General features: G+C 35.1%; 1 protein-coding gene across 1 annotated transcript in view; it reads right to left on the bottom strand.

Annotated features, from left to right (window-relative positions):
- Positions 1-13756, bottom strand: part of PHIP (pleckstrin homology domain interacting protein) — a 106712-nt gene that overhangs the window by 55984 nt on the left and 36972 nt on the right. The window contains exons 14-15 of the mRNA XM_053937843.1: positions 12593-12746; positions 11504-11638 (exon numbers count right to left, since the gene is read on the bottom strand). Of these exons, the coding sequence (XP_053793818.1) occupies positions 11504-11638; positions 12593-12746 (289 nt within the window). The remainder of the gene's footprint in view (positions 1-11503; positions 11639-12592; positions 12747-13756) is intronic.

The raw sequence follows: 13756 nt of genomic DNA, 5'->3' as shown, positions 1-13756 counted from the left end.
ACAAATTTGGGACAGCATAAATGATATCAATTGAAGCAATTAAAAGCCAACAGGACAAAATGCAACAGAGCATAAACCTAATAAGATTATTAGAAATAACTTACTAGCACATTTACTGCCAGAAAAAAAAAAATGAAACTCAGTCTACATAAAATAACACTACACATTTCTATAAAATCTTCCAACACTAGTCACCAGCACAGTTTTTAAAAAAAGTTTATAAAAACAAATAAAAATCAGTGAACTAAAACCTACACTAGCCCAAGGAAGAATCCATCCTTCATGTTAAAGAACTGAGGCAATTAGTTGGAAATATAGTGGAAAATACCACTGTGCATTCTTATGCAGCAGCAAGAAGAAAAGTGCAATTCTAAACCAGACCAGAAGTGCATCCAGAAAAGAAAGTGCATATGTGCTAGACAAATAGACAACACTAAGAACAAAATCTTCCAAAGCAGTACACATTTTTTGCTTCCCATGTTCAAGATGAATACATTCCAAGAGGAACAGCTACAGAGCCACTCATCATAACAAAATCTAAGAGCTCAGCTTCTTTATATGAACACTAAGGAGAGAGAACTATTTTGTATGACTGTACTAAAAAGACCTTTAGCAGGAAGAGAACTACTATACTAAAAGACCTTGAAAAGGATGAGAATTTCTCTAATTACATGCATAGGAACAAATGAATATAAGTTACAAGCAACATCTAAACTGAAAGTCAGATTCTAACAAAGACAATGGTATGCTAGAACAAATTTCTGAAACTAGCAAAAAAAAGCAGCACTAATTATTATTAAAATCTCTTTTATAAGTGATGAAACTACATCATAACTGTTCAGGTCAAACCAGCCTCCAAGTATCTGGAAGTTCCTTTGTAGGTTTGTGCTCTCCTTTGCTTTAAGGAAAAATCTTCAATCACAACATGCTTCCATAAGCCAAAAAATATCTACAGACTTTCTGCAAAGTCAAAGGAGGTTGCTACTCATTTGGAGGAGTGGAAAGCAGACTTACTTTTTAAACCAGTTTATAAAAATTTTTAAAAACCAGCAGATCTGCTACACTGCTCACAGAGCAGTAACAAGAGATGAAATGGTAGGAAGACAAGAAATAATTAAATTCAGACTAACAGATTTACTAAAAATGTTTCTATCCTCCTACCAGCCAAGTCATTTATTCAGGAATGCTGCATATGTCTTAAAAATAAATCTATCAGTTAAAATGTCTGATAGGTCATCCACCCTGTGGATGCCTGAAGTTATATAAAGGCTATATGTATATATGAATTATTTACAGCTTTTTTTGTTATTGTTAAAGATTTTTCTTACTATAAAGAAAAATCTTTAAGTCCTGAAAACTTAGTACTGGCTTCTTCTATTTGAACTACTAGAGCATTATGCTGGTTTTGTTCTCCAGAATCTGTTTCTCAGGATGTGCTCTTATGTGCTATTCAAAGGTGGAACCTCTCAAAAGTTTCCAACAATTACAGGACTACAGACAAACTGATTCAAAATAATGCATCCATAACCGTACTTAGGTCATTCTATATTTCACTTAACTACAAAATCTGACCTAAAAATACAATTCCACATAATTCCACTGAAAGTGGAAGCCTTTATGAAGGCCACAACATAAGAAATATTGTTTTCACATCTCTAGTTCCCACTGGAAGTTACAATGCATGGTTCATATACGCAAGAGACATGCCTTTCATGCTTTAGTCAAAAAAAAAAACACTTTGTGTGGCAGAAAATCCACACACTGAGCATTCTGCTGAGGTGTTCTAAATGGAACCTGATCTTTCACACTGTTCTTTTGACAAGGACTTCCAAACTTTTGGTATGTCATTTAGCCTAAAACTAATCAAGTTGCTAACAAAGACCTAGGTAGGCCTGATAGGTTTAAAGAAAAGGAAACCATGTTGTAAGTGACATGATAATGCTATTATGGCTTTAGAGTTTGCCAGTTCGCATTGAAAGTAGAAGCAGAATTAGAAAATATGAAACCACATCACACAGATCAGTGGAAGATCAGACTTCAGAAGATGGGGCAGGAAAAACATTAAGGTACACAGACATAAGTAGCCATGGCATAAGAACTGCCTGCAATGAAGTGTCCACTTAAAGCTAAAAATAAAGGACAGTCAACAACCAGCTCTCTGAAGGAGCAAGAGCACACAGAAAAATCCAATTGCAACTCAGTGGTCTCTGCTTGATTGACAACTTGCAGGAAGAAACCCTTTTAACCTGAATCAGTTTATGCCATAACACTGACAGTAAATTCTAAACAAAACAAGGATTAAGCTGCACTAAAACATTAAAACAGTCATTAACAGGGAATGTGTGTGTCCAAATTCACAAAAACTAGACATCATTGCCATTATGAAATACATTCCTACTACAACCTCCATGGGGTTTCTAATATTTTTGACTGATTTATATAAACATAAAATGTGCAAAGAGGGCAGAGAGACTGGGCAAGTAGACAACCAACACATCACTGCATCCAGACAATCTGGTTCTTCAACTGTACTGCAGACCCTCCATTAACAGGATCAAAATTACACCCTCCACAATTTCCATTGTAGAAACCAGGAAAATTCTTGCAGCTTGCTTCACCTTGACCTTTTTATGGTCAAGTTCTGCACATGGTGACTTCTGTCACTGCTTATACTAATAACTCCAAATAAATATAAAAGATATCCAAAGCTCTCAAAAGCTAAGAAAGTGTTTCTATTAAATTTTTTCAAAATATACAATGTTTAAAAGTTGGAGAAAATGTATAAGCTTAAAAAAGAATCATGCAATGCAACTACCATGCATCCTAGAAGAGTAATTAAGGACTTGGAAAGAAACGCATGGAACCAGGAATAGCACCAGACAACTTTACATTAGACAATCAGTTCACTACAGACTTGGGGACAAAACACTTGGACATTATCTTCAGCCATCTTATTCCTTAATTTCTGTGTAGCCATAACTTTCAACCTTAACATTATTGTGTGAGATGATTTTAGGGTTGAGGTTTTTTTGAGTTTGTGTCTTTTCATTGGGGTTTTTTAAATATATATATAATATAAAAAATTTATCTGCATTTACAGACATTTACTTGTATCTGTCTAGGAAAAGCCATATATTCACCATGGTAACTTCACGTAGTGTATGTAAAACAAAATTAGCATGAATGTACTCACTTACTTCAAAGCTTTTTCACTGGATGCATGGCAATACACATTTTCAGTTTCGAAAACAAGTTTAATGTTTTAAATACAATTATTGCTTTATTAAATTATGTATCACCCCATTTCCTGATTTTATGCCAGCATTTTTAAGTATAATCTGTTTCATTACATTATTTTAAATAAAACCAGCATTTAGAGAGATACAACTATAATCTTCACATAACAAGATAAGCATGACCTTACAAGGTAGGTTAGTATCTGCTTGCTGATTCTACTGCTCCAACTGTTTTCAAAGGCAATCAAATGAAATAAAAGAATTTCAGAGATCACCTTCGAAACAACCTTATCAAATCCACTTTTTGTTTCTTCAGCCCAAGGCTTCTCAACAGAGAAGCAACCTGAAAAAGAAAACTAAGGACCAATACAAGTGAGGGTTTTTTCTTTACTATAGCAAAGTTGTAAGAGCTTGGGTCTTAACTTCAAGATTGGCCAGAAAATCAAGAGATCTAAAAATAAGTTTTTGAGTATATTCTCTCAATCATATGAAAGCACTCTTCACTGCATAAAAAGTTTGAACGAAGTCAAATGAAAGCTACTACAGCAGAGCTAAAAGTAAAAAAGGTTTTAATGAGTGGTCCTGCACCATTCCAAGATTCTTCCAACACATATTTTCTTCTACCTAACTTTTGCAGTGGTAACTGTTAGAAATATAGTCATGTTGTAATCCTTAAAGTGAAAAAGTGGATGCTGGAGTCTTATCTTCTCAAGTAACACACAGAGGTCTCCCAGCAAAGTAAATCTTTTATTCTTCACAAACAGTATTTCAGGAATAACAAGACATAACCACTACAGCTTTTCAAAAGCATCTAGTAAAATTTATTTATACAACTGCCTCACTTCATGTACCTGACATTGATATATAGATGTTAAAAATGTAACCCTTACACTAAAAATTAAACAGCGCTGAGAGAGGTATAACACATGTTGGTTTGAAAACTACATAAACAAGCTGTGGTAAATTTTCCCCTTTGGGGTATTTTCTCTAGAATTTGTGGTAAAATAGTTACATTAAGTCAGTCATGCTAAATACCTGGTCCTGATGTCTCACTAAGAAATCCTGACCAGCTTTCTCAACCACAGCTCAGTATTTTCAACTTTCTGATAACAAGCACTGAACAATCATATTTGAGACTACATTAGAGAAGCCAACTCAAGCTATGAGTCAAGTTGGTAAGACAGGATAAGACATTCAAATTTTAAAATTCTATAGTTGAAAATAGAAGATGTTTGTATTTTATACAATAAAATATAAATATAACTAAAACCTTTGTAGAGTCAGTAACAATTTTACCCTGCTGCAAAACTCTGAGCTTTTTTTTTTAATTTGGTTTGGGTTTTTTGTTGGCTTGGGTTTTTTTTCCCTAAGGATTATTAACTTCTGCAGTACTTTTCTAACTCCAACCAAGAACATAAGCAAAACATCGGCCCTCCAAGTTTGTTAGGTCTGATAAAGTAGCTTATATCTGTTGCACTGTATGTTCAACCACCATTTATATTTAAGTTCTTTAAAGAGTTTTTTGGTACCAAGAACTTTAGAGTTGCTATTCCCTATTAATACAGTTGTTAAAGAGAATGACTACATATAAGTTTTGATGTGGTAACATAATGCCAAATCATATAACTTTATCTTGCTGAAAGGATCTGTAACTATTTCCATAAGGTTCCAGTAATTCTTTCATCCTTTCAGAAATTAAAGTTTCCTCACCATTTCTCTTTTAGCTGTCATGATTTTAATTTGGAAGAAAAACAATCCAAAAAAGAAACATATCTTTGTTAATGCAGTTAAATCCAGATTTATCCAAAAATTTTAAGTAATTTGCTTATGGGCTGACAATTTTAAATGAAGTCGGACAAATAATGTGCTGCTAAATTTATATGAAAATTGCAAGTGCAAAATTAGAAAGTGCATTATTAGAAAACTGTCACTTTTCAATTTAGCTGCTTACATTGTACCTGTTTTAATTTGTTTTTTGACACATATGGGAGAAATTATGCTTATCATACTAACCAAATCTTTGAATAAGCTATTAAACCTTCATTTTAAATAAACACAAAAGTGTAAATTCTTACTTTGCTTTAAAAATGTTCATATTTAAGGTCTAGGTTTCATAACCTGTTGAAAATCAAAACATATTGTAAAGAACCCATGTAAATCACAACATGTCACACGCTTTCTACTTCTGGATACAATGTCTATTTATATAAAATGTAACTAATGCATTTCAAATGAAAGTGTGGGACTATTCATCATGAGCTTGTAACAGAACACTGCCTAGAAACAAAGAGAAACAGCTAGGATACAGATACAGCTAGGATACAGAGTCTCTGATACAGAGACTTAGAGCAAAATATGCCCCAGTTAAAAAAAAAAAAAAAAATCACTATTTTTTTTCCTGGGACCTATAAGAAGCCTCATCCTACCTTACATCAACTACGGCAAAGACATTGTTGTCCTTCTAGGTCTCAGTAAAGATCAGATTTTAGCTCCAGGATCAGTCTTTCAAAAACAGCCAAGAAATGGAACGTGGCCTGTATCTTCTCCAGTGGCAATGCTACAAGCTTGTCAGCCTGCCCCTCAGGCCTTGCCATTTTAAAGGTTTATGTTGTTTTATTTCTTTTTCCTGACCATTTCCATAAAAGTTGGACAGAGGGCATAAGAATGACAAATACCAATTCAAGCACTAAGGGTTACACTGCTATTTTTGAACTACCAATATGGTTTCCAGGGCAAGCAGCATTTACTAAGTGGAGAGTGAGCATTTACACAGAGGAGAACAGTGGTGTTTCTGGGGGAGATTAAAGCTTTTCTTTCACAAATATAACTGAGTTACTTGTCATTTCAAAGGAAGCTGAAGGTGGGAAAGGGGAAGAGCAGGTTCAGTTAAGAATTTTTTCTTTTTCCTCCTCCTCCTCCAAAAGAATCAGAAGTTTGCTTCCAATGACCAGTTTAGAGTTCAAATTGTAATGCATTTCTGAAACATCCTTGGTATTTCTATATGCTCTCATGAAACGTGCTTTGGCATTTAGAAAAAGACTCATCATACAATTCTCAACAGTTAGAGATATACATACTGTGATGTATAAGTGTCAAAGGCTAAGGTGGCTTAGCCTTTCAGCAACTCAGATAGTCACAAAGGTAGGAGGATTTTGAAGTACTCAGACCTGTGAATTTAATAGCAAATTGTAAAAAAATTCTTTTTGTATCAGTATTCCAAAGCATTGCTAACAATATGATGAAATATTTATGGCCATCTTAGCCCTGAGTTCCAAGGGAGTTCCAGAACTACCACCCAGAGCATGTTAAGGATACCCTAACACAAACAGTGCTCTGAAAGACTCTCTCAGCACCAAGGTAATGTCACAAGAATCAGTCCAGATGAACACTTCACAACTGGCAACACATTAAGATTACAAATAAGCAAAAGGCTGACCTTGACAGGCTGTCAGGCACACAGGAGGCACCTGAGGCACACATATGTCAGACATAAGAAGGCTGACTGCTGGCTACAGCTGAGCCTGACTTCTCAAAGAAGCCACTCACAATGAGAGTCAATCAAGTAAGACAGGAGAACAACACCTAGTCATGAAAGATCTTTTGTTGTTGGTTTTCTTTGGTATTTTTTTTTTTTGAAATCTGTTGTCCAGAATATTTTTTTTTCTTTAAAGGCTTCAATATTCCTACTTGATTAATTTATACATTACACAAAGATTTCTTAAACATCATAAGGCTCATCTTTATCAAAACACAAGCTTCCTGTTTCAGTAATTGCAATGCCTACCTACAGAATCTGCCTAGTCAGGTATCAGATCCAGGTAAAGCAATGACATTCAAAGACACAGTAAGAATTCCAATATTCTATAGTGCAAAAAAATTTAAAATGCCTGCTCTCTCCTAATATTTCATTATTGCTACTGTAGTACAGTCTTCATACTTTCAAGAACATACTTTAAAGTAATAGGAGTCACCGTATGTTCCTGCAACTGTTCATAAATCTATGCTATAAACAAAATTATTTAAAAAAAATTATAAACCCAAAAACTAAAGGAAGAAAAAAACAAGCAAACAAAAAAAAAAAAAAAAAAAAAAAAAAAAAAAAAAAAAAAAAAAAAAAAAAAAAAGATGAACAGAACTACAGGTTTGTACATCTCCTAAAATCTTTTAGGAAACTCCTTTCAATATTCCTTCCCAGGGCAGCCCACTCACAGGATAAGAACTATCAGGACAAACCTATACTCCAAGGCCCCAGACAAAATGCTTTTTGCAAGCAGTCTGAGTCAGCAGAGCCCATCCCCAAGAGGTATTTCTTAGAGGAAAGTGTGCTTAAGTGATACTGCCTAAGTCCAAAAACTGACAATCAAAGGCAGCACCATTACACAACAAACCTATTTAGGGTCAGACTCGAAGAACACCAATACTTAATGTCTAAGTTATAATACCAAAAAAAGCCCAATCACCAAACCAAACAAAGACCCGTGCATCCACCTAAAACCACCAGACATCTCCATTTAGATCTGAAATATTTGTCCCTGTAGTTTTTTTTTTTGCCTTCATATGTTCTCAGCATTGAGAAACTGCTAAGCTGCAGCACATACCACCCAAGTGTCAGCCCTGGAAATCCTAACAAACCAACGGCATCAGATCTACTAGGAAGTAACTCAGTGGGAACACCTGAGAGAAAACAAATGCTATGACAAGAACTGAGTGGTGTACACCTTCTATTTATCACCTGACAGAACAGAATCCTACAAATACAAAAGCTTGCCTAAAGGCAAAGAATTTCTACCACTTTCTAATCCACCTAGAACATTATTTGTATGCCCAAGAAAACTAGCCAGTACTTAACCCACAGGCTACAGATTCACTTCTCTCCATAGCAGCACAATTTGGGAAAATTGGGAAGAAGTCCTGTCTAGAGCATTTATAGCCAAGATGCTCTCCTGAGTAAGCAGCAGATGTTGAATTGAGTGCTTTACTACTGAGGATATAACATGATCTAGGTCTTCTATTTCCTGACTCTAACAGCCAAGGTAAATAAAAAAATTTTGAGTGCCACTTGCTCCTGTAGGCTCCTTTAGGAAAGCAAGGACCTCCCTCAGTTGTTGGAAACCTGTCTTACCACCCAAGGAATCCAGATGCCTTACTGCAGCTTTGACTAAGGGACTGCATTGCAAATATATCTTTATGTACATTATCATGCAGCTGCTTTCAGCAGACAGCCTACCATTCACTGGATCTTTCCCCCTTGATCATCCACCAAGACACCTACAGTTCATACATTGTTCAGCAAAATTAATTACAATTTAAACATTTACAAGAGTCTGCGCTGTTCTTCTGTAGCAACAAGACAGTTTTTGTGAAATATATAAACTCTGAAACAGTTGGCTAAAGAAACCACTTGAGAATTATTACCCTGTTTCTTCAGAATGCTTCTTTGTACCTGGGAAATACAGCAGATGAAACTGCCCTAATATTGCACTAAGAACATATTCTTCATTAGCAGCTGTATTAAGGGAGGCTTGGTGTGAATATGACATAGGCCATAAACCAAACACCTGTATTTACACATGCAATTTAAAACAGTCTTATCATCTCGCTGAATGTCAAAATTGCCTAAAATGCTTTAACCATCTCACACTCTTGATATTTCTATGGCAAATTGCACTCTCTGGCTTATTGCAAACTCCACCTGAGTATAGGAGAGTCAAGTCACTGAATTAAACCAGTTCTGAATATCCATGGACTCCAACACCAAGTTATGCAATACTTACACAACTAGACCAAATGAAATGAAGACTACAGGTGAAAACATGAAATATATAAAGCATATATACTTACTGAGAGTACCCCATGTGACAGTATGGGGTGACTATTAATGATAAGGACCAAAATCTGGCAAACAGACCAAAGATGCTTCAAACAGACCAAAGATGCTTCAAATTAACCGCAATTATGACAATTAATTTAATAGCAAATCTTCAGTTTAAAAACCTGGAAAAGGATGTTCTGCAGGACCACCAGAGTCACCTAGTGGGACCAAATTTCAACCAGCAAGGAATAAATAAACGGAGGAATCAAAGTTTAAGTTAAACACAAAACAAACAGTATATTTGGTTACTGTGATTTTCTTTGCAATTTCATATTCACTGACTGGATAAAAGAATAAAGATTGACACTGCTTGCATCCCTGGGTGTTTTGTTTCCTTTTTATTTTTGGGGGGGGGTTTGTTTGTTTGTTTGGGTTTTTTTTCATGTTGACAATGAAGGCATTTGGGGCAGGGTGGGAAGAAATTCTAAAAAACCCAACTCTACTTTAGGGGTTTGCCACAAGGCTTTAGATGTACAAAGTAATCCATCTAGGGTAGAAATACCTGACTGGACTAACATTAAGCCAACAGTCATCTATGATTTTGCTAATTCAACCAATTCCCTTAAGGTCTATAATATTTTTAAGGAACTTTTGTTATGAGAAAATCACCAAATGCTACTTCTGGTACCACAGACCAGGCAATGCTAATGAGAGATTTTTCATTTGCCGTTTAGGAAACAGAGAAGACTGGCAGCTCTGTATGAATTCATTTACCCCAGTGTACTAAATCAGAGCTCTTAAACTTTGTAGCTCTGCAGAGGTGTCTGCACAATATCCTCTGCCTGCCACCCATCACCTAAGAAAACCTGTAATTTCCATCCATGTCTTTTGCACCAAACACAGTGGTGAAATATTCCATCCATAGAGAGATGCCTCTCTTGTATACCTGGCTCATACAGTGTAATTTCTTGGTTTGAGATTAACTGGTTGCCAGATTTACAATTCCCCTCATCTTGCACAGCAGACAGACTTTCTCATGTTAGTTTCTAGCATAAAGCACAGATATCTAGCTGCTGAGATCTTCTGATTGTCTACAAATTTCTCTGACTCCAAAGATCTTAAAATGTATATGACTACCACCTTTTTTAGGTGTTTATGTTGCATGGTACTCTTGACATAAATATTCCAGTGTTTTGGGGGCTGCCTAATATCACAGGCACCTGTAATTTAGATTCTGATAACTCTTAAATGGACTTGGTTTAAAGAGTATCTAAGCTCAGACTCTTCTGACCTAAACTCCATGAAAACCATCATACATCCATTGTAAGTAGAACTGGAAATGCAAGCTAACCAAGAAATGAGAACACGCACCTCAGCTGGAAGCAGTCAATAGCATCTAGTAAGGAAGATGCATGCTCCTAGCTCCAATGTGATTGTCTTGGATCCTTCATAAGCTCAGTTACAGAAATCACTGCAGAGAGATCACTACTCAGCCCAGGTCATTGCTGAAGGAATCTAGGTTGCACTCACTCTGATTAAGATTGGCTGAATTCTCTCTAAGACTTTATGAACTCTATTGTAATGCACATCTCAAAACCTTTCTTTAGGTTCAGTGACCTTCCTGGCTTGAGTTAATTTCTAAATGTCTCTTATGTTTTTGTGAATCTGTCTATGATAGGTCTCTTCTTCAGATGATTTTCTTTATGCTGGTCTCCATGATTGCCATTCCACTACAGCTGAAGCCCATTTGCCTACTCTCAAGCATTCCAAATGATTGTGGATATTCTACAAAGGCTTTTGTAATTTTGTCCATGAGACTAAGTCTGAATTACACACTACATCGTAACCTTTTTGAGGAAAAAGATACATACAAAAACCCACTTAATATCAAGAAACAGATGAAAACACCTATTGCATTCATCTTGCAGGAGATTTAGTCTAGTGCAGAACAGACCAATTTTGAAACCTGCATGTGGAGAAGCTCTACACAAAAAGACTGACAGTATTCCATCCAATGGGCCAAGGCAACACCCAACAACCTAGTATGAGATCAGGAGACTCCTGAACAGCTTTAGCCAGATTAAGAATTAGTAATGCAAAATTAAACCAAGTTCCACCTTGGCTCCCCAGGCAGGAAAAAGAGCACGAAAGGAGGGTCTTTGTCATCCTGTCTCTTACACATGATCTCTGACAATGTAGTGCAATTCCAATTTTGTGGGGATCAAGCATACCAAAAAAAACCACTATGAAATACAGGCAAATAAACAACTTTAAACATTTTACAGATTTACTCTTTGCCCCACTGAACTGAAAAGGAATTTCTCATGACTTCAGCAGATGCAGGATTTTGCTCTATACATAAATCATACTTGAAGATGGCCTACATAAGAATGTACTAAAAGCAGAAGGTTTAGAATGATTGCTCTGGCATATCTGTATAAAGCACAATAATTACCATGTTGAAGTAAGACCGAATTTTGACCCCTCTTGCCAAATCCCAAACTATGACATTTCCATCATGTCCAGCAGAGAAGAGAACTCTTGGATCAAATGGGTGAGGTTCAAGTACAAACACTTCATCTTCATGTCCCTGAAAATAAAGACACAGCAGAATGAAAAAGAGTATTGTCTCAAATATTTACCCGAGAACTCAACATGGTAACACAAGCAGCTGCTACACTAACCTATGAAAATACCCAGCAAAAAACTATTTTAACCACACTTTATTTTTGGTACCAGTGGATTACACTCCTTTCTTTCCAGTTGCAATTTTACCTTCCTAAGTAGTATGCCAAGTATGTCACCTTCACAAGTATGTCACCTTCACAAGTACATCCCAATAATTTCACCAGGATTTTAAAAAGATTAGTGTCCAAAACACTTGGTATCTTGGGGTCTTAATATTCCACAGATTTCAATTTTTTTTCCAGCACAGTATCAGTTAGAAATTGAATTTAAACTCATAAAGAATGAAATATATAACTTAAAGTTAGAGAATACTATCTTTAAAATTAATGCTATATTTTAGCATTAAGTATTTCCATCTCTAAGCAGAGTATCAAGTTATCTAGAGTTAACCATTTTCTCAATTACAAAAGAAGTGTCAGACATTAATGAAACTGTTGATTTATTTTAGTTAGAAAACTAATTTTTGTACTCATGGAATGATTAGATTGCAGAAGTGTCTCTGTTTAAAAAAGGCAAATTTAATTATTAACAGTATTTTAAAACACCACATTAAATAAAGATTAAAAAGCCATTTCTTTCTCTCCTTCAAGATAGAAGGCCATTGAAAAAAAATAAAAAAACAAACCAAAATGTCCAAAATTAGTTTCAGGCTTCTTGAACAGCAGTGATTACTTGCAACTTTAAGCTTTTATTTTCTAATAAGCAGCTGACAGACATCTCTATTACACTTCAATTATCTGGAAACATTTGTCATGGCAGTTTTCAGACAGGAAAAAACATATAAGGAGGAATATTGATGACGTATAAATAATAAATTTTGCATTCAAGACTGATAAATCAAGATGGTATACCTTACCATGAGAATGTGAATGAGCTGGCCAGTGAAAGAATTCCAGACTTTCAGAGTCATATTATTAACTGCAGTTATAACAGAGTTGTCATGTCGGTCCCATGCCACCATGGTCACTTTCAGCTTTGTGATTTTATCTTCAACTCCTTGAAAACTTTGTCTAAAACAAAAAAGTAAAAAATTTCAGTGTAATCCTACATTGCCTAAATAGTTTAACACTACTAACAAGAGAAAATATTCCTGTAAATTGCTGTATTTTTAAGAATATTTCTTGAGAACTATTCTTAAAATTTCTCTGAAACCAGAGAAATTAAAGATGTTTTCTATAATGTAGCACATACAATCACAAAGAATTGTAGATACTTAAACAATGACTAAAGGATATTCCAGAAAATGCCCTCTAATACACTATCTAATTTGCTTAAATTGAAAACTACAATATTTTTTGTGGCATCTAAAGAACAAAAATCCAAATTAATCAACCAAGTAACAGCAAATTGTTCTAAAGAATATTTGTAATAAGTAGTTCTCAATATGGAGAGAAGTATTCTATACCTTTAAATTATCTAAATTCTCAGGCAATATTTAGAACCACACCACTACTCTGACATTACTTTATTCTTGGTAATATTGGCACTTAATCTTGCATGAAACCCGAACAGTAATCTATAATATAATATATCAGAATACTCAAAAATTACATTTTTGGCAGTGTGATTTAAGGACTAATCACCCTTGAATTCTTTAGCACATTTACTTCTATGAAAACATCAACCAAATGCAACAATAGCATGCTACCACTAAGTAGGCAGAAAAAAAATACAGAATCTTCCATATAGTAAGCATAACAACACATTGCATAATAGTATGTATTGTGAAACTCAATAATAGAAAATGTAGTTATAACCAAATTCCCTTCCAGATTCAATGCAGAACCCAGGAGACTTTATAAGCTGAAATTACTCTTTCCTTTCAGTGCCATGATTTCATTTTTTGATAAAACTGTTCTTGTGCACAAAAGACCTAATTTGGAACTGCACTTATTCCTCTCACCACAAGGATAAAACAGAATTCTGCTATAGTGTTTTACTAAAATGAGCATTTCAGTTTCTCAGATAAATTCAGCATTTATGACTACAATGAAGAAGAAGCCATTCCTCTTTTGCCCAG

This window comes from Vidua chalybeata, chromosome 3 (assembly GCF_026979565.1).
Source record: "Vidua chalybeata isolate OUT-0048 chromosome 3, bVidCha1 merged haplotype, whole genome shotgun sequence".
Lineage (NCBI taxonomy): Eukaryota > Metazoa > Chordata > Aves > Passeriformes > Viduidae > Vidua > Vidua chalybeata.
Note: the sequence above shows the minus strand (reverse complement) of the source record. Positions and strands in the feature narration are given on the sequence as shown.